Raw genomic sequence first — 20,312 nt, forward strand, 5'->3', positions numbered from 1 at the left:
TCCCTTCAGCAGTGTGATGAGAAGGGACAGTCGCTATCTCCTTGACACCTCTGATACAGGGGGCACAGGCCTGCACAGGTCTGCGCACCGACTCCTGAGAAGTGGAAGATCATGTGTCATACTCAGTTCTCTCACATGCAGACCTATGGGAACTTCGTAGCATTGTCTTCTCAGACACCAGAGGAGAGCAGGATTGGACCATGACGGGCAATTGGAACCAAACAGCAGTTTACCCCAGTGCTGGAGCCCCGTGGGTGTCGGGGGCAGTACCGGCATGGCACCTATGTCCTGAGTGGCTGGGAAAGTCTTTGGGTGTGGAGGTAATACAGATTTCCAACACTAACACTGGCAACCCAGACACAGGGCTCGGTAACCTTTCTTCCCCTTATCCTTGTGAGGGGACTTGTCTTTGCCTGGCTTCCTAGGAGGCCTAGCTGGGACGGGAGCAGCAAATGGTGTCCATCATCGATGCCAGAGGTGCACTGCACACCAAAGCACCAGGACCTGACGCCAAGTCCGGCCACTGGTCCAATGGAGCTAGTGCAGACTCCATTAAGAGCACTTTGAGATGAAAGCTATGCTCCTTAATAGTTCTGCAATGGAAAGAGCTGCAAATGTGACACTTGTCCAACATGTCTCCTTCCCCTAGGAAATGTAAACATTCAGCCTGTTGGTCGAATACAGGCTTTGAAGCTGTGGGGAGGGAGTGCGGGGCGGTGGGGGGAGGGGGAGTGGGGCATGCCTGGTCTCCCAAGCAGAGTCTTTCAACAGGTTGAATATCAACATGTACTTCGCTGGGGAACTACACTACAAAGAGAATGCATGCCACATCCTATGCTGGAGCACAGCTGTTCCAAGCACCATTACTGGTGGTAAGAAGGAACTGAGGAGGGAGGGGCAGGGGCGAGCCCTATATGGCACGGCATGGGTGCGCCACTCCAGGGGCTGCTGGGGCCCTGGGCCCTTGGAAGTACTGCTTAGGTGAAAATCTTCTGACAGCAGTGCATGTGGCAGGCACACACACCTATGTTGAATGGACATGAGCAATCACTCGAAGAATATGTGGTTGAGGCAGTTGAGGCACACATCTAAAATCTGATTCATGACAAGTCATTTAAAACAAAGGCTACACTTGACAATTTAACAGCTACTTAAAGCCAGCCTGAAATGCTAAATTGCATCAGTTTTTACAACTATTATTAAGATTGGATTGAACATTTTCAAGCTTGAACTGTTTACCTTTGCCATATTAAATATTTATGTGAATATTAATTGATACAATTCCTTAGGTCAGGCACGATCTTGCTATCTAGTGGAAAACTGAAAATTAAAGATCAAATAGGGCTAAATCCTTTCATTCTTACAAGTATAATTAATTCTAGACACAGCATTGAATGTTAGGCCATTCTTCAAACTTAAAAATACAGGAAGTACTGAACTAACACATCTGCTATAGCCAACTGTACTGAAAACAACAAAGTGGAATTCAAGCCCTCGTTTATAATTAGTAAACTTAATTAGAAGATCTCTCATTTTGAAATAACAATTTAAATACCCCCCAAACAGCCAGAGAAAGGAGGAAATTCAACTTTTTATCAGATTCCTTTGGTCCCAATATCCAATGGGTGGCTCAGATTTATGTCCCACAATATACACTGCTGGATCCATCACACATTCTATGGACACTTATGGCAAGCTGGAGCCATCCTGTCGTGAGTCAGTATTTTCTCTAACAACGTACAGAGTTGTATAGTGATTACTATTATTTTATAGTCTGAGGATAAAGCTCTATTTTCATGACACTTATTTTGAAATGTACTTCTTACTAAGAGAATGTACAATTTACAAAATCACAAACTGTTTCAGAAATACAGGCTTATTTGACCTCAAGAAGCTAGCTCAAGTAGGTTACTTTAGAAGAAGTGATATTACCACAAAAGCGAAAACTAGCATTTATGAAGCTGAAATTTCATGACAGGTCTGGAAATAAAGAAAATAAAAAAAAATTAGGTTGGAAGTCAAATATATTTATTACCCCCCTTTTCTTACTGGGTAACCGTTGGAATTCACCTCAGAATAGAAAAATTAACACTTTTGCTTTTCTTATTTGTAGGTCACCTTTAGGGAATAAATTCATTTGTCTTTTAAATAACATAGGAATTTTCATACCAAATCAGGTCACTGGCCATCTCATGCAAAATCTTGTTTTTAAATTGTGCCTGGCACCAATTGTTTCAGAAGTGACTAAAGATCCCCTATGGACAATTATGCAGTAAGAGTTTGAAATGCTTACTTTTCATCTAGCTAATGTAACAGTGGATGCTCCCATTGGTCATATAAATGTCAATTTATCTTGCAGCAGCAATCACAGGAAAGCTACAGATGTCAATCAGGAATGGATTCACCAACTTGAGAGGGAAACAGTTGCTTCCACTCTATGAAAATACCATACTCTTGTCTTATTCAAAAAATGAATATGAAATGTTGTTCAAATGCTAATTAAGTATATTTCTTAAAAGGGAGCTATAGCCAGAAGCATGCTTGTGAAATCAGAAAGGTTTTGTCTTTCTAAAGTAAGAAAGTTTTCTATTTGAAAAACTTGAGCAGAAGCCACTTATGCCCCCATATCCAAGTTAAAATCATTTCTGTTTCTTGTACTTCCTGCAAAAATATCATATACCCTCCTTTTGAAGCTCTGCAACCCTGAAGGATAAAAATCACTATTCACATGACCTAAGTGACTCAAACCTCATGCCTCAAGGAAAGGCAATGAGACCTGTCCTCTGTAACCAGAGTATATATCCCTAGGAAACTCTACATCTGGTGTAAGCTATTGCTAGAAATAGTCCCTATCACCACTGAAGGACTGCATCGAAAAAAGTCTTTTCATTTGGGAAAAAATAAACAAGAATTTCCCATGATACAGTAAATAGTATTTTAATGTTATTTCACAGTTACACATTTTACCAGTTCTTCTTGGAATGTAAATAGAGGAGGAGTAAAGTTAGATGGAATACATTTCATGGTAAGCATATTAGCTTCATATAACTTTGTATTTATAGATCTCTACATAATTGTTTATACTCCAAGAATTTTTGCTTCAAAATGTAATTAAGCACTAATGCCTGCACTAAATTGTCGATCAATCTGTTTTCATTAAAAGCCATAACATATTGCACTAGCCATGAAATCCAGCACAAATGTGACAAAGAATGATATATTAAATACTTACTTTATAGTTTTTTAGGAACTGCTTGCTGAAAATATGCACTAAACCCCTACATGGTTATCCTCTTTAAATACTGTTTAATGAGCTCTATTCTGACTAACAAAAGCCTTAAACATTTTTTCTTTAGAAACCTATCTAGCACTAGAACAGTATTAGAAAAGCTTTTATCCTTCAGATACATGAATGCTAATGAAAATAATACTTCATTGAATCTAAAAGTGGCATGAATAAACATCTTTTTTAGATATCCTTTATATTCTTCAATTAAATGAACCTTACCCTTGAACCTTCACTTTAAATGCATTATGACATTTTCTAAAAATGCGCTCTTATCTGAAGATGGTTTATAAGACATACATCTGAGCAGACATGTAATTAAGTTCAATTTTCTTTTAAAGGGTAGAATTCTGGAAAACACTCTTCCAAGTCAGGGGGAGGGGAAGGGGAGAGAGAGTACACAATACAGTACTTTAGAGATTAAAAATATTAAGTATAAAAGTCAGCCAAATCCAGAAATTATAATATAAATATTAGACTGTATTCTCCTTTTCCGTGTTGAAAACCTATAAGAATAGCTAGCTTAGGAAATAAACAAAGCTGTCTCGATTATACCCTGTTTATATAACTGTGAACCTGCTCATAAAGGTCATTATTTTTTACTAGGCTCCAGTAAGTTCGCTCCTGAACTAGACATAAATGAAGACAGTCACTACCCTGATACTGTTGTAGTACCAGTGCAGTGGAACCAGCTTTGGTAAAAATCATCAGAACTGGTGCAGGAAGTTGTAATTACACCTTTCCTCTGAATGAATCATCTATAGCTGGTCAGGTAAAGTCCCAAAAAGAGAAAAGGCGGTGGCCTTTCTTCAAGTTTCAAGACATGGGAAGGCAATTTTAAAATGAGACAGCAGAGTGGATCTTCTGAATTTGATGGAAAACAAGATAGACATCAAAAGCACAGCTGGCAATTGCTCCATTTTTCTACTCAGGAGCAAGCAGGTCAGGGATACATCCGTTAATTTCTTTCTCCTCTGCTTTTTTTCCTCCCTTCCATTGCATAATGTAATCTTATTGGCTGCAACATCATGTCATTTCTAATTCTTATTTAAAATGTTTTTATATATACAGCTTTGACATTTACTGAAACATTCACTTCCAATAATAGCCCAATAATCCAAGGTGGTGATACACATATACTGTAGACAGCTGAACATTAAGATGGAGAACGGCTGTCCAACCAAAGCTGAATTGGACACTTTATTATTTTTTTAAGTTGCCTATGGAGCTTCTGGTTGCTGTGGTAATGGTGATCTCTGTATCACCCAGCATGCTCAGGTCCTTCATTCGAGACTTCCTCAAAGGACTCAAGAATATAAAGAGTTGTGGGGTACTGCAAAATCCACAGGATGTGGCCACGATGGGTAATAACTAGATTAATATGGGGACTCTGGGGTGATCTAACTATATAAATGAGCATCTTGGTATGGATGGCTGAGAACCACTACAATCACTTGACTTTGACATTTGTACCTACAGGAAACCCCCGACTTGCGACCGCCCGAGTTCCAACCCCCCGCACGTACAACCATTTTTGTAAGTGCGGAAGGGGCCAAAAAACCCCAACTTACATCCTTGGCCCGCATTTACGATGGCGCATGGTGACTATCGTAAATGAGGGTTCAAGTTACGACGCCCCCGACTTGCGACGCTTCCCCAGGAACCAATCGCGTCGCAAGTTGGGGCCACCTGTATACACTGTCTCCAGATTTGTGTTATTTAATAACACATTGGTGCATTTGAAAAAATTTGCAGTACTAAAGTAAACAATTTCTTAACTCAGACTTGAGCACTGGTTTTCAAACTGTGGTGTTCACCCTTTCCAGTGGGGCACAATGAGGTTATCACAGGGCCCTAGGACCTAAGTAGTTAAGAATTAGCCTTTGCCCAGCACAGTGCCACCATCTTGCTGCCAGCCAGCCAGCCCCTACCCCACCAAACCATGCAGGCTCATAAGAATTTATTCCTACCTACCCATCTCTCATACTCCACCTTTCATCAGACGTACTGGGAATCAACATTGCACTGGCAATGCTAATGTTTCCTGAACCCACGGCAATGGCCTTGTGCCCAGACCCTGAAAACACTTGAAAGTGGGCTAAGAAGGGGAAAGTGCAACCACCATGTTGACAGACAAATTTGGCCACTTTCAGCAACTGAGTTCCAAACAGGGCATGGAATCTTCCTTTCCACATAGCAGGTCACATGGGGTTTTCTCCCTTCCTCCCCCTAATACAGACCAGGGCAAAATACAGCCCGCCAAGCCATCGGATCGGATCCACTGTGTGAAAGCAGTTGGGAGCCCTAAGCAGGCTCCCCTGCTTGTCCAGCAACCCTGCACACAGCTCAGAAAAATGGCTGTGGGGCCGTTTCTCTTTAAAAACTGAGAAGGGGAAGGCTTCAAGCATAACTCCCACCCCCAGAACAATCCTATTGGCCAGCTTCTGGCCAGAAACTGGGGGTGGCCTGTTTGAATAACAAGCAGCCACAAAGCACTAGCTCCCTTCCCCCCAGCTCAGTTATTCACAGAAGCACATGGCTGGGCAGCCTGTGTAGGCAGGCTGGCTGAGAAACTTTTTAAGCTCTTGTGAAAGTAGAAAGAATTATACTGTAAGAAAAAGATGAATTGTGCTGTAATAATTGAATAAGTTAAAGGAATTCTGTTTGTCTTTTTAAGAGAAAGAAGAAAAGTATGTTAATGTTGATTGTAGGTATGCAGATCAAGGTGCTAGCCAATTTGGGCCTGAGCTTAACAGGAAAAGAAACATTAAGTGTTAGGAAACAATTCCAGATAATCAGGGAGATATAGCCAGGAGATTGCTGTGTGCTTAATATTGAAATGAAGAGTACTTGAGTAGCCTCACACTAATTATGTGAAGTTTTACCCCCCTTTTAATCCTGTTAATTTTGGCTTCCTTTTGACTGTATAAAATCAAGGGGTTTGAACCTTGTAGGGTACTCACATTTTCTCCATGCATTTTAGCAAAGCTTTGCTGAAATAAACAGAGCAGTCTGCCAAATCTGTGAGTCCTGTCTGACTTTGACAATTTGGAGGTCCCACCGAGATGGCAACCGTCTTCGCTGAAGCTGTGTGATCCCTGACTGTCTTGCAGGACTACCGTGGCAGCCGGCACCTGGGCATTTAGCCCGAGCGGTCCTCCGCCAGAATGGAAAGGTGCACAGCCACAGCGAAGTCTACGCCATCGAACCTGTTGGTTCCTGCTCTGTTCTGGTAGGGATCCCGGGATCTAACATCAGGACTCTGGTCAGGTAATTATTTTGTCCGGACTGAGGACTGTCTTGTCTCTGTGTCTATCCGTCTTCCCTGTGGTGTGAGTGAGTCTGGGAGCCATCCCTGTCCAGGGACTGGCCGACCAAGGGGCTCCTGTCCCCGCGGTCTGTGAGACTGGAATCTGCACAATCGCAGCCGCACCGCACCTTGGATAAAATCCTTGGAGTGAACGCAAGGGCGATTGAGGCAGTAGCCTGTGGGCTTCTTTTGTGTGTTGCACCGGGCACCGCTCTGACGAACCCGAATTTCCTCCTGGTGTGATTGGTGTATGAAGTCCTCCTGTATGGGTAACCAGACGTCTAAGCAAGGGCAGTTCCCTAAAGGGACCCTGGCTCAGTTTATATATTTTAGAAAGGGTCCGGACTCCTGTAAATTTCTGGAAAAATGATCTAGATTAACTCTGGGGGGATCCCAAAACTCAGTGGCCACTGTTAGGATCTTGGAACAAAGACCAAGTGGACGTCTTAAAAGACAAACTTGGCCTTCCCAAAAACTAAATTGGCTAGAGGAGAGGTAGATTGCTTCATGCAGTGGTGGGACGAGGCAAATCTTAAATGAACTGAATCGAAGCTCGCCTCCCTTAAAAATTCTAATTATAAGAAAAAAAGCTTTATTGGAAACCTCCTCTCCCACCACCAGACCAAGCGCTTCCCTTTACCCCGTCCTCCAAGAAAACTCAGACCGGTCCCACTTGAAGCTATAAACCCTGGACCCACACAGAGCTCCACTCGATTTTAAAAGGTTTTCCAAAGCCCCAGGAAAACCCTACCAAATTTGCAGAGGAATTTTGCTAGTGTGCAATGCCTATGAACCCTCTGAAGCAGACCTCCTGCAACTGTGTAAGCTACTTATAACCCCGTAAACAGCAACAAAGAAAAAAACCCGGGCAACTATCACACAGACTGACTGATGGTTTTTGTTTGTTTGGTTGGTTTTTTTGGATTTTTTGGGGGTACAGCAACCAGGTAAAAATGGACAGGGCGCTGTGGCGCATGCGTTTGTTAATAGCCTCTTATCTGCTATTAGCAGTATGTTAAAGCAAATAAGTGTTGGATGGGAGGCCAAGACCATGGACAAATTGCAAGCAGTGGCAGAGCATTGCCACTGCACTCTAAAAGGAAAGAGAAGCAGTCCTCACAAAAGTTGATAGCTCTGCAAATACAGCATTATTCAGGGCAGGGCAGACAGTACTGGGAATGGGGAGGGTACCAAGAATGGGGATAAGGTCACAGAAGGGGTCGTGGCACCGGGTTTTTGGGATTTAGAGGTTTCAGCTCCGGTCATATCCACCCTGTGGGAACAAGGCATTATTGTCCCCTGTTCCAGCCCCTGTAACACCCCTATCCTCCCAGTTCGAAAAGCTGATGGTAAATCATGGCGGTTTGTTCAGGATCTTCAAGCTATTAACTGCATTGTTGTACCCACCTTTCCTGTAATCCCTAACCCAGCAACTAATCTGGCTTCTATCCTGCCAGATGCAACTCATTTTACTGATGTTGATCTGTGTTCTGCTTTCTTTTCTGTCCCGGTTCACCCTAAGTTCCAGTATCTTTTTGCCTTTTCTTACAAGGAGCAGCAGTATGCTTCCCAAGGGGTACACAGAAAGCCCGTCTTACTTTTCCCAAGCATTAGCCAAAGACCTTGTTAACCTGGTCTTCCCCTCTGGGTCCACATTGGTCCAATGTGTAAATGATCTACTCCTCTGTTCCCCTTCATTATCTGTCTCAGAAACTGACTCTTTAGTGCTTCTCACTGCCCCCCCCCCCCCACCTTAGGGTTACCTGTCTACTGTAAGCCCTTTACCCTTTTCTGCCGCGAGCAATCTGGTTGTGCACTTAGGGTTCTTACTCAGGAGCATGGTGGCAAAAATCGTCCAGTAGCTTATTTCTCTGCCACCTTGGATCCTGTTGCCCAAGGTCTACCCCCCTGTCTGCGTGCTGTGGCTGCCGCGGCACGCCTAATTAAAATGTCTGAGTCCCTTGTCCTCCGCTCTCCTGTTTCTCTCATGGTCCCTCACTCTATAGATACTCTCCTGCTACAAGGTAATACAGCTCACCTTTCCTCCGCCCGCCTCACTTTTACTGCTTTCGGCTTCGCATATCACCATAAAGTGCTGTTCTCAGTTGAACCCTGCCACTCTCCTTCCTCTGTCTAATGACGGTGAACCCCACGACTGCCTTGCAAGTGTCTCTGCTGTCACCGTCCCATGCCCCGACCTTTCTGATGTCCCTCTCTCTAACTCCGACCTTGTGTTATTCACTGACGGTTCCTGCTTTAGAGATAGCCAAGGTCGTCTCCTCGCAGGATATGCTGAGGTATCACTCTCTGAAACCCTAGAAGCTGCGCCGTTACCTTCTGTGACTTCAGCACAAGTCGCTGAACTAGTTGCCCTAACCCGCGCTTGCTTTCTGGCTGAGGGACGCTCCGCCACCATTTATACTGATTCTCGTTACGCTTTTGGGGTTGTACATGACTTTGGCACCCTCTGGCAAGCTCGGGGTTTCCTTACCTCTGCTGGTACCCCTATCAAGAATGGCCCCTACATTGCTGCTCCTCCTGTATGCACTCCCATCTGCATTAGCTATTGTTAAGTGCCCTGGTCACTCCACAGCAGATACTAATGTTGCTAAGGGTAATGCTGCCATAAAATCTTCCCCAGGTGCGTTTCTCGGTTCCCTTTCTGTTTCTGTACCACCGCAGTCCCTTTCTAAAGTCACCCTGCTCCAAGACTCTGCCTCAGAAACAGAAAAAGACTCCTGGGTCGCCCAGGATTGCTCTCTACACCCTGATTCCCTTTGGCGCCCCCTTATTGGTGCCTTTGTGGCCCTCTTTTCGCTCTACCCAGCTCTAGCCGCCCTGCTACACGGCGTTTCGCATGTCGGAAAGGAGGGTATGATCTCTGCTGTAACTAAGGCAGGATGGTGGGCCCCACATTTCAGCTCTTTTGCAGCTCACCACTGTGCCGCCTGTACCACTTGCCAAAGCTACAATGTTGGCAAACCTGTAAAGGTAGCTCACGGGTTCTGGGGCCTGCCCCAAGCACTATTCTTGCATTGGCAGCTTGATTTTGTACAAATGCCTGTGTGTCAACTATATGAATTCATTTTGGTTATGGTATGCTTATTTTCGGGTTGGATTGAAGCCTTTCCTTGTCGCAAAGCTGATTCGCTGTCTGTTGCCAAATGTTTGTTAAAAGAAACTCCTGCCACTCTGTCCAGTGACCGGGGTACACATTTTACTGGACAACTTGTTCAGCACCTGGATCGTGTATTACATGTCACGCACTTGCTGCACTGTCCCTACCACCCACAGAGCGCAGGTGCAGTTGAAAGACGAAATGGCATGCTAAAAAAAATAAGCTTGCAAAAATTTGTGACTCTACAGGGTTAAGCTGGCCAGCGGCCTTACCATTGGCCCTTATGGAAATTCGATCCACCCCATCCCAAAGACATAAATTAAGTCCTTTTGAAATTGTTATGGGGCGCCCTATGCGAACAATGACTACCATTACTCCAGTCTCAGACTTGAACTTGACTCGCAGTATACTCCTTCAGTACTGCAAGGGACTAATGCAAGCTGTAAGTCACTTCCATTCACAGGTTTGAGCCGCCTGGCCAACCGAACCCACCTCTGACGCCTGCCACACCCTCGAGACAGGTGATTGGGTCTACATACGACACCACCAACGAAAACACGCCTTGGAACCCCGGTGGAAGGGCCCACATCAGGTGCTGCTCACTACCCAGACGGCTGTTAAGCTATCCGGCATAGCAGCATGGATACATGCTTCTCAGTGTAAGAAGGCACCACCCCCAGCAGACCAGTCATCGCCTCAGGACCACGCAGAGTCAATTTTGACTCCAGAAGAAGACGTAGAGGAACAGCCTGCAATACCTTACAACCTACGTTCACGTAAGGGTTGCCTGAAGCAGACGACAACCAAAAGCAAGGCCCAAGAAGAAGCAGCAGTGAGCCTAGCGCCTGCTGCCTGGTGGACATAAAACCGTGACTGCGGTTCCCTCAGCTGAGGTTGTCAGAACCAAAAAGGGTCTTGCCTCCAGCATGTGCCTCTGGTGGGGCCTGTTCCTCGGCTACTGGTGTCTTAAGGTCTGGGGAATCCACAATGACAATGACAATTCTTTTATCCACCAGCAAGTATGGATCGCTCAGACCCTTAATATCTCTAATTGCTGGGTCTGCAGCCACATCCCAGCCCACTCACAAGCTGGTGTTCCTGTCTTGGCAATCCCACTTAATTCCCCAGGCCTCACCGGAGGACCTCATCCATTTAACAAGACATGGAACAGTAATGACACTTGGGAAACAGTAGGAATAAATGTATCTAAATGGATAAGCGTGGTGGAGGGAAAAGGTCACTGGTGTTGGGTGTGTAATGGGACAGGGCTGAATCTGGGGAGGAGCAGTTGTCTTCAGCATATTGTAACCAATGGTGTATGGGATTATTCAAACAAGATTGAAAAATGGAGGACCGGGTATGGGGATATGAATTTTTTCTCAACCTGGGATCAAACAGGGAAATCACTCTCTTGCTCCCGCTACAGCCACCCTAGTGAGAACAGTACAATCTTTCAATGCCATGCAAATAACACCACTCCCCGTAAGGAGAATCACCTTGTGCCCTTCGGGGGATATTACTCCTCCTTTGTAGACACCTATATGGCAAAGGGGTGCAACCGACCCTTCCCGGCTTTGATAGGGCATCATTGGGTCTGTGGGACAAAGGCCTATACCACATTACCAGTTAACTGGTCAGGTATCTGTTATCCCGCCCAACTCTTCCCACAATTCCGAGTGTTAGAGTCCTTCCCACGAGAACGCCTCCGTAATTTTAGGCGAAAAAGAAGGGACTTGTCGGATGCCCAATGGTATGTGAATCACATAAGCCCTTTAACTTGGGAAGAGGCTATTGGTGGTTCCTTTATCCCATTTGGGGGAGTAATACATCATGCAAAAAGGCTTCTGAGGTTACAAGCAGTAGTTGAAATCATGGCAAATGAAACTGGAGAAAGTTTAAGGGCCCTGGCCAAAGAAACGGGAGCGATCAGACAAGTGGTCCTCCAAAACCGTCAGGCATTGGATATAGTGCTGGCAGCAAAAGGAGGGACCTGTGCTCTCATTGGCAATGAATGTTGTGTATATATACCAGACAACACCAATGATGTAATAGATCGCGCTAACTACTTAGAGAAGATTGCATATCTTCCTCACGAAGAGCCAAGTTCCCTGTGGAAATGGCTGAGTAACTTGTTCAATTTCACTGGCATAGGAAACTGGTTGTTTCAGGGAGCCCTGACTATCCTATTTGGGATCTTAATGATTTTTGTATGTTTTCAGTTAATCTCCTGTTGTATCCAAAACTGTGCAAAACATATCACACAGCTAGCTACCCCTCACCAGAGTGCTAATCTGATGATTTTAAATATCACTGATGAACAGAGAGACAAAGAACGGTTAATGCAAGAAACCCAGTAATTGTTGGTCATAGGCGAAGCTTGACCAAAAGGAGGGATTGTGAAAGTAGAAAGAATTATACTGTAAGAAAAAGATGAATTGTGCTGTAATAATTGAATAAGTTAAAGGAATTCTGTTTGTCTTTTTAAGAGAAAGAAGAAAAGTATGTTAATGTTGATTGTAGGTATGCAGATCAAGGTGCTAGCCAATTTGGGCCTGAGCTTAACAGGAAAAGAAACATTAAGTGTTAGGAAACAATTCCAGATAATCAGGGAGATATAGCCAGGAGATTGCTGTGTGCTTAATATTGAAATGAAGAGTACTTGAGTAGCCTCACACTAATTATGTGAAGTTTTACCCCCCTTTTAATCCTGTTAATTTTGGCTTCCTTTTGACTGTATAAAATCAAGGGGTTTGAACCTTGTAGGGTACTCACATTTTCTCCATGCATTTTAGCAAAGCTTTGCTGAAATAAACAGAGCAGTCTGCCAAATCTGTGAGTCCTGTCTGACTTTGACACTCTTCAAGCATTTAATTCTATAGACAAGCAGGCAGACTAATTGAGCTACTGGATAGTAAGTCTCCTGGCCAGAACTTGCCTCTGGCACCCCAGCCCCTCTCTTCCCCAGTCCTCTGCCCCCCACTCAACACACCCAAACCCTCTGCCTCCCTCCTGCATCCATATTGTTCCAAAATCCCCTGCCCAGATCACAATCCTCCGAGGTCACAAACAAAACTCCTGCACCCCCGTCCTCTGCCCTAGGTTACAACTGCCTCCTTTACCCAAACACCCTCCCAGGCTCCACTCTCCCACCTGTACCTCAAACCCTTACCCCAAGTTCTCTTCTTTACCCCCATCTCCATCCCAGATCCCACACCTCCTCCATTAGTATCATGGAAGAGTGCGGCCCTCAACCACTTTCCAAAATCTTGGAGTGGCCCCCATCAAAAATTATTGCCAACCCCTGTCCTAATAGCTCAAAACTCAGCACCAAAGTACTTTCTTCCCCTGTGCTGAGTTGATATGAATATAACATGAATATCCAAAGGGCAGCACAGTAAAAACAAGTTTAGGAACCTCTGCCATAAAGAGACCCATTATACTATTACCAAGGCTATGTCTAGACTGCAAGCCTCTTTCGAAAGAGAGCGTCTAGACTGCACGCGGAATTTCAAAAAAGCAAGCTGCTATTTCGAAAGAAAGCACCCAGTGAGTCTGGATGCTCTCTTTCTAAAAAGCCTGTTTGCTTTCAAGAACGCCTTCTTTCGAAAGAGCACTTTCGAAAGAAGGCGTTCTTCCTCGTGGAATTAGGTTTACCACCGTCGAAAGAAAAGCCGCATTCTTTCGATTTAATTTCGAAAGAACGCGGCTGCAGTCTAGACTCAGGTGAAGTTTTTTCGAAAAAAGGCTACTTTTTTCGAAAAAACCCCTGAGTCTGGACACAGCCCAAGTGTGCACAGTTGCACAATAATGCATGCCAAATATCTGAAATAAAAAGCAGATTGCACCACAGGGAAGAGAAGGTCGGTAAACTACAGCCTGTTCAGCATGAAACAGGCAGCTAACTTCAAAAGTGTTCCTATGTTAAACTGAAGATGTTAAGCTATCATGCTATTCGCAAATCTTCATCACGAATTAATCAGTTATTACCACTTCTGGGCCACTAATAACTGATGTGAATATTCATAACTTGATAAAAGCTGTTATCACAGAAATATAGAAAGATTTAGCAACAATGGAGCATGAAAAAACCTAAGTAGCATAAGAGAAGCTCTTATAATGAACAGAATGCATTCCAATTCATGGGGAATAAAATCAGATAGACATAAGTGAAATCATAGCAAGACAGATGCCAGGCTAAGAGGAAGCCAGCAAAGTCTGGCTATGGAGAAAGGCTAGGAAACAATGTATCAAAAAAATGAGTCTGAGATGAGCAAAAATCATCTTTGAAAAACAGGGAAAGCAGATACCTTTTCACAGAAAAAACACTTATAAAATAGGAGTAAGAGGAATACAGCTATTGATAAAAAGTCAGGAAATATTTTTGTTTTCAGGAACAGGAGCTGGGAAGAAGGTTGTGGTTAAGGGAATATTACCAGGCGCATGACAATATGCTGAAATTGCAGAACCAGACGATCAAGGCCAGCTCTATCCTGGGAAAAGTCTGTAGATTAAACCCTCCTAAAAGTAAAAGTGCCAGAAAAGTGATTTTAACAATAAAATTTATACTGGTTGCCTAAGCAAAATAAGCTATGCTGATAAAGCATTTTTGTACCGTAAGTGCTGCTACACTAGGGTTTTTGCTAACATAGAAATGCCATTAAAGAGAAAATAATCACACACATCAGGCATCAAAAGGTTCTAGTGTACATCTGGATTAGGAACATTAAGAAAAAAAATCCTAACTATCGGGGGGTTAAGCAGTGAAATAAAATGCCCCAAGAAGGCTGTGGAATCTCCATCACCAGAGATCTTAAGAGCAGATTAAACAGACACCTGTCAGGGCTGGTCTGCATAATTAGTCCTGTCATGAATGCAGGGAACTGGATTAGATGACCTCTCAATGTCCCTTTCAGTCCCTAGGATTCTATGACAGAATAGAGGTTTAGTAACTAAATTATACAATACATAGGAGAGTTCAACACAAAGATTTGGTGTATGTTTCCATTAACTCTAAAACAGAACAAAACCCCGAAGCTTCCCTAAGGCAGGCTAGATGAAAACACCCGCACCCCCACACACTTTATGTCCTACTTAAAAAAAAAAAAATCAAACAAAAACCTTGAAGCCGTGTTTTTCACAGGCCCCTGTAAAAAATAGTTAACCATATTCTTCTTGCAAGGCTTTACACAGTCTTTCCTGCACTGTGTGTCTTACTAGAATTGTTGCAGTTCTTCTGCTTTCTGAGCCTCGATTCACAGGTATAGTTCAGGTATGGGAAAAGTTTGCCCTTAAGTGCTTATTATATGAATATAAGGTGAAAATGTACCATAAATGTGTTTTTAAGGAGCTTAACTGAAATAACTCTAGGCCAAAAATTATGATCCCTAGTTAGAAGAGTTTCTTTCATTAGATGTGTGTAAAAAGGTTGCACTTAAAATATTTCTACCAGTTTAAAAGTTTTATTTGTTTCTGTTGCTGTCCCCTATTATATGGTTAAATCTTTCAAGCTGACAAATACTTGAAGCATGATGCCCATAAATAATTATAGCAACTATTATTATAGCAATTATTGCAGGAAGCCCTGAAAAATTCAATTCATCATCAGTCAGGGCAAGTAATCTTGTTTTGGATGAGCAAACGCAATATCAATAATTTAAGCCTATCCATTAAAATGTTGACTAGATTTTTGTGTTCAGGCTAGTAAATTCCTGAAACTGTTTTTGCAAGCTGGTTTAGGGCTAAAACACGAAATTGTGCTAAACTGAATATATTAATCTAATTGGAGAACAGTAGCTTGCTAGTACCCCACTAATGAAGGAGAGCTAAGAAACTGATATATATTTTATATTAATTCAAACAAGAATATCCATAACAACTTCAGTGAAACAGCATGATTCCATGTATACCAAAGAGATCTCTTCCAAGTCAGAATATGGAGGTTTTAAAAACAGGACACAGAATTTATAGAACATTACTGTACCAGTCCGAGTCAGCGGGCAGACCTGCTGACTTACTCTACGGGCTAAGCATAATAGGAATTCCTCATTTCTGGGTCAGGATGGGCAACAAAAAGCCAGGTGGTTATACAATTTGGCAGCCACAGCCCTGGGTCAGGGCGGCAGCAAATAAACAAGGAAGTCTATAATCCAGTGGCCACAGTTCTGGGTCAGGGCACCAAACAAACATGTCTATAGTTTGAGCTCAGGCCTGTCTGCAGGCTGAGTTGGGGTCAGCTCTCCTAGTTTCGGCAGAGAGCCAACAAGTGCAGGGGTTTTTCCCCCTACAGGGGGAACCTGCCGCCTCAAGAAGGGGTATGGCGGATGGGGGGGGCGGAGAACGCAGGCCCACCCACTCCACTGCGTCCCAGCCCAGACCCCTAACAGTCTCAGCATGGGCTGCCGCTGGGTAAGTGGGGATCCTGCATGCAATACAGGTCAGGGATGAGTCAGCGGGGTCCAAACACACTGCCCCACCTGACCTGCATTTCATCAGCCTGCACTGGGTCCACTATCCCTGGGGCGTGTCCTAGTTCTCCTTGAGAGCCTAGTTGGTGCACCTGCTGGTTCTCGGAGTCCTCTGTGGATGACGACACTGGCAGGGTGTCCATAGGCTCAGGGTCTGGGTCACCCACTGGCCCCAGCGGCACAGCCCAGTCTCCAGAGCCAGGCATGGCCTCTAGTCGTCTCCGGCCATCCTTGGAGCCTGGCGATGGTCGGGCTAGCAGGGGTGCATCCCCGATGTCAGGCAGCGGTCCCGGGGGCTCAATCTAGTCATTCTTTGAATGGTGCGGCCACTGTGCCTCTCTCTTGGGGAGGCCAGGGAGAACGTCTGGCCTGTTCTCCCGCTGGGCTCTAACTGAGCTCTCTGCCTCTCCCTTTATAGTCCGAGCCCCGCTCTTCTGCTTCTTGGGGGGGGATGACTATGTGGCTCTGGCCCCGCGCACCAAGGGGTATTATGGAGGGCTTCCCCTTCCGGGTCAGTGGGTGGCCATGCTGACTCACTACAACAGACAAGATGGCTGAAAGTTTGGAACAACCAAGACAGTCAGTTAATCATTGGATACTTGCAGTGCAGTTGTGGGGGTGGGATGGACAGAGTGAATCAGAAAGTGATTTTACTGGACTGGAAGATGGCCAAAACTTTGAACACTGAACATTTTAATTGCTCAGAAATGGCTGTAAGTACTATGGCAAAAGCCAAAGACAGGAAGATGTTCTTGGAAGAAATACAAGATTATTCTAAATAGAAGGTCCTCAAAAATATGTATAGTCAAGTTATCCTGGACTTAATGGGAGTAAAATAAATTATATATAATAATCATTTTAATCAGGAAGCAGAATTATGTTAAGAATTAAGGAAGCCACATGCATTTTTTACTTTATTGAAGTTGCAGGTGAGAAAATGCAGTGTTAAATTTTTATAGAAATGATTCAATATATAGGAAAGATAATGCAGGAAGTTAGGAACAAAGACATTAATTTCACGTAAGGTGTAGTAGACGCTTATAAAATGAGGTTTAAGGGTAATTTCGAAGAAAAGTTTTCTTTCAAAATAACCGCATCTAGACAGTGTTTCTTTTTTCGAAATAGGGTATTTCAAAATAGTGCCTGGATGCGATTATGAAAACGAAGCATGGGAAATTCAAATCATTTGCAATTTCATTCGTCTGCATTTGCATTACTCTCTCGAAAGAGGAATGCAGTGTAGACATATCCTCTTATATAGAGATGAGGGCATTTCCATTGATTATCCTTCTTATACCTTCCTGGGAAAAACTGAGCATGGTTAACTGCTCTTTCAAGAGAAATTCTATTTTATTAAGTTCTTAAATCACATCCATCACCATGGTATCTAAAAGATAATAGGAGGACAGACCTGTGACAGTAATGTATCAGTACACCTACTTCTTACCCCCCTTTGATTTGTCTGATTTTTTTTAATTCCTGTCATCCTTGGGGAGGTTCCAAAGAATGATTTTAACCAGTTCAACCACAAACTATGAACCCAACCCTCACTACTGTAAAAACTCATATGCCAAATTAATGTCTAGGTCATAAAAATTGTAAAGAAAATTAGGTTTGACAAATGGAAATAACCAAACCCATAAAAAAGAATTAATGCAAAATATCTAAATGTGAATTTAAAAAAAATCAAATTGAGGATTTTTAAAAGCATGTTTTGAGAAAATAGTTTTAAATTACACCATGTAAATTATTACACAGCTTCCAAACAATCATGTATGTGCAATTAATGTGTTTTTAATTACTTCTAGGATATAAAAGTTTCACTCAAATCAATGTTCTCTGACCAACCAAACTTCTAATCCACTATGAAAACATGACTCAAAACATTATGGAGCAAAATTAACCAACCCTGCTGTTTACCCAATACAGTGCTTCTCAACCAGGAGTACGTGTATCCCCCGGGGGTATGCAGAGGTCTTCCAGGGGGCACATCAACTCATTTACATATTTTGCTAGTTTTAAAATGTGCTACAAAAAATTGCTAATGAAGTCAGTACAAACTAAAATTTCATACAATGACTTCTTTATACTGCTCTATATATCATACACTGAAATGTAAGCATAATATTTACGTTCCAGTTGATTTATTTTATAGTTATATTGTAAAAATGAAAACGCATTTTTTTCAGGACTAGCTGTGCTCTGACACTTTGGTATTTTTGTGTGTGATTTTATAAAGCAAGTAGTTTAAGTGAGGTGACATGTGGGGTACACAAAATGAATCAGACTCCTGAAAGGGGCACAATAGTCTGGAAAGATTGAGGTACACTGACCTCAGAATACACCAGACAAATCCTTCAGCAAAACCTAGCTTATTTTATACATTACTTTTTGTATATTAACTAATGTAAAATACAGCTCAATATTACTCATGTTTTTTAGAACACTAATGCTTTAGAGTCACAAGTTACATGTATAGTGGCACAAAGAATTATTGGGAATAATCAATATAGCTAATTCTAATTCTGAGCAAAAGTAACCTTATTGTCTATTTTTCTTCCTTTCAAACCATCATTTTTTGTTACATTGTCCAAATCAAAACAGAAGAAAAATTCCCAGGAGATGAGCATGGAGAGTTGTATTTTGCTTTTCTTAGTACAGTGCAGGAAAAATCCTTGACCTAGTCATTGTCACTGTGATGCTTAAGCATACAATGGGACACAGTGCCATTAAAAAGTATAAAGCTCAAAAGTGCATGAAGCACTGTAAGATGACTTAATGTACTCACACTGTGAAGTGGGACTCTGATGAGCACAGCTACATCTGCTCAAGTCGCTACCCAATTCGTACATTACTCTGTCTGCAGTGCTGTTTTAGATTTAAAAGACTTCAGATGTATAAGACTAGGGAAAACATTGGGGGAGGAGGGAGAAGGAATCAGCCCTAAAAATCAGCACCAGTATCACCATCCACATCCTGCCCATGGTTTATTACTTGAAGAGCCAAGAATCATTTTTAACTAGAGCAAACAGTCATTTCTCATTTAACTGTCCTAATTGTAGTTTCGCCAAAATAACCACCTCTATAGCAAGGGTTTTCCTGTTTCTTTTGTTTTTGAAATATTGCAACACTTCAGACAAATTTACAAGGCCTCTGGTAATTTTTACAAGGATATAATAATAAAGCACACTTCCTTGAAGTTTTAAGTCACACACATGTGAGAAAGATGAGTCAGTAAATTTTAAAATACTCTTTAATCAACTTTTAGTGTGTTATCTGTTCCCTCCCTAATGTGGTGAGTTAACAAAAAAGCATCTCTGATAGACAGCAGTCCAGTCTGACCTGGACTCAGCAATTTTCACTGCTATCTTACCTTATTCCCTAATTTTTCATATCACTACAATTTTTGCAGAAGTTCAAATCAAGATTTCCTATGCATTAGCTTAGGCTTACTTTTTGTTATATCCCAAGAACTCCTGTAACACCATTTCCTGTTTCTCTTACACTTTAGCTCTGCACCCTCCCCTTGCCTCCCTTTCTGGTGTCAAATACAGTAAAGCTCCAATAGTCCGGCATCCAATAGTCTGGCACTCCTGATAGTCTGTCATCAAAATGGCAAGAGCCTAGTGAGTGAGCTTCGGCAAAAAATGAGTCACAATGTAACATCAGCAGCAGCTGAACTGAGCAAAAAGGGTTAAAAAAGGCTTTAAAAAACTAAAACATTACAAAAGCGACGAGGAGTCCTGTGGCACCTTATAGACTAACTGAAGTGTAGGAGCATAAGCTTTCGTGGGCAAAGACCCACTTCGTCAGATGCATCTGACGAAGTGGGTCTTTGCCCACGAAAGCTTATGCTCCTACACTTCAGTTAGTCTATAAGGTGCCACAGGACTCCTCGTCGCTTTTGCAGATTCAGACTAACACGGCTACCCCTCTGATACTTAAAACATTACAGTATACTGTATACAGTATGTACAATAAAAAGGGTTAAGAACACTTTATATACAGTAAATAATGTATACAGTATATATATATATAACTATTTTATAGTACCTCCTGATAGTCCAGCATATCTGATAATCCGGCACCACCTAGGTCCCATAGGTTCCGGATTATCGGAAGTCTACTGTAAAT

General features: G+C 42.8%; 2 protein-coding genes across 16 annotated transcripts in view; one reads left to right on the plus strand and one right to left on the minus strand.

Moving 5' to 3' along the window:
* Nucleotides 1–20,312, minus strand: part of CDKAL1 (CDKAL1 threonylcarbamoyladenosine tRNA methylthiotransferase) — a 585,431-nt gene that overhangs the window by 401,570 nt on the left and 163,549 nt on the right. The gene's annotated exons all lie outside the window — the stretch shown is intronic.
* Nucleotides 7,046–12,568, plus strand: LOC149525315 (uncharacterized). The gene has a single exon (XM_089776361.1). The coding sequence runs from the start codon at nt 10,641–10,643 to the stop codon at nt 12,069–12,071; it is 1,431 nt and encodes a 476-aa protein (XP_089632487.1). The 5' UTR covers nt 7,046–10,640; the 3' UTR covers nt 12,072–12,568.

Source organism: Pelodiscus sinensis, chromosome 2 (assembly GCF_052426305.1).
Source record: "Pelodiscus sinensis isolate ZL-2025 chromosome 2, ASM5242630v1, whole genome shotgun sequence".
NCBI lineage: Eukaryota > Metazoa > Chordata > Testudines > Trionychidae > Pelodiscus > Pelodiscus sinensis.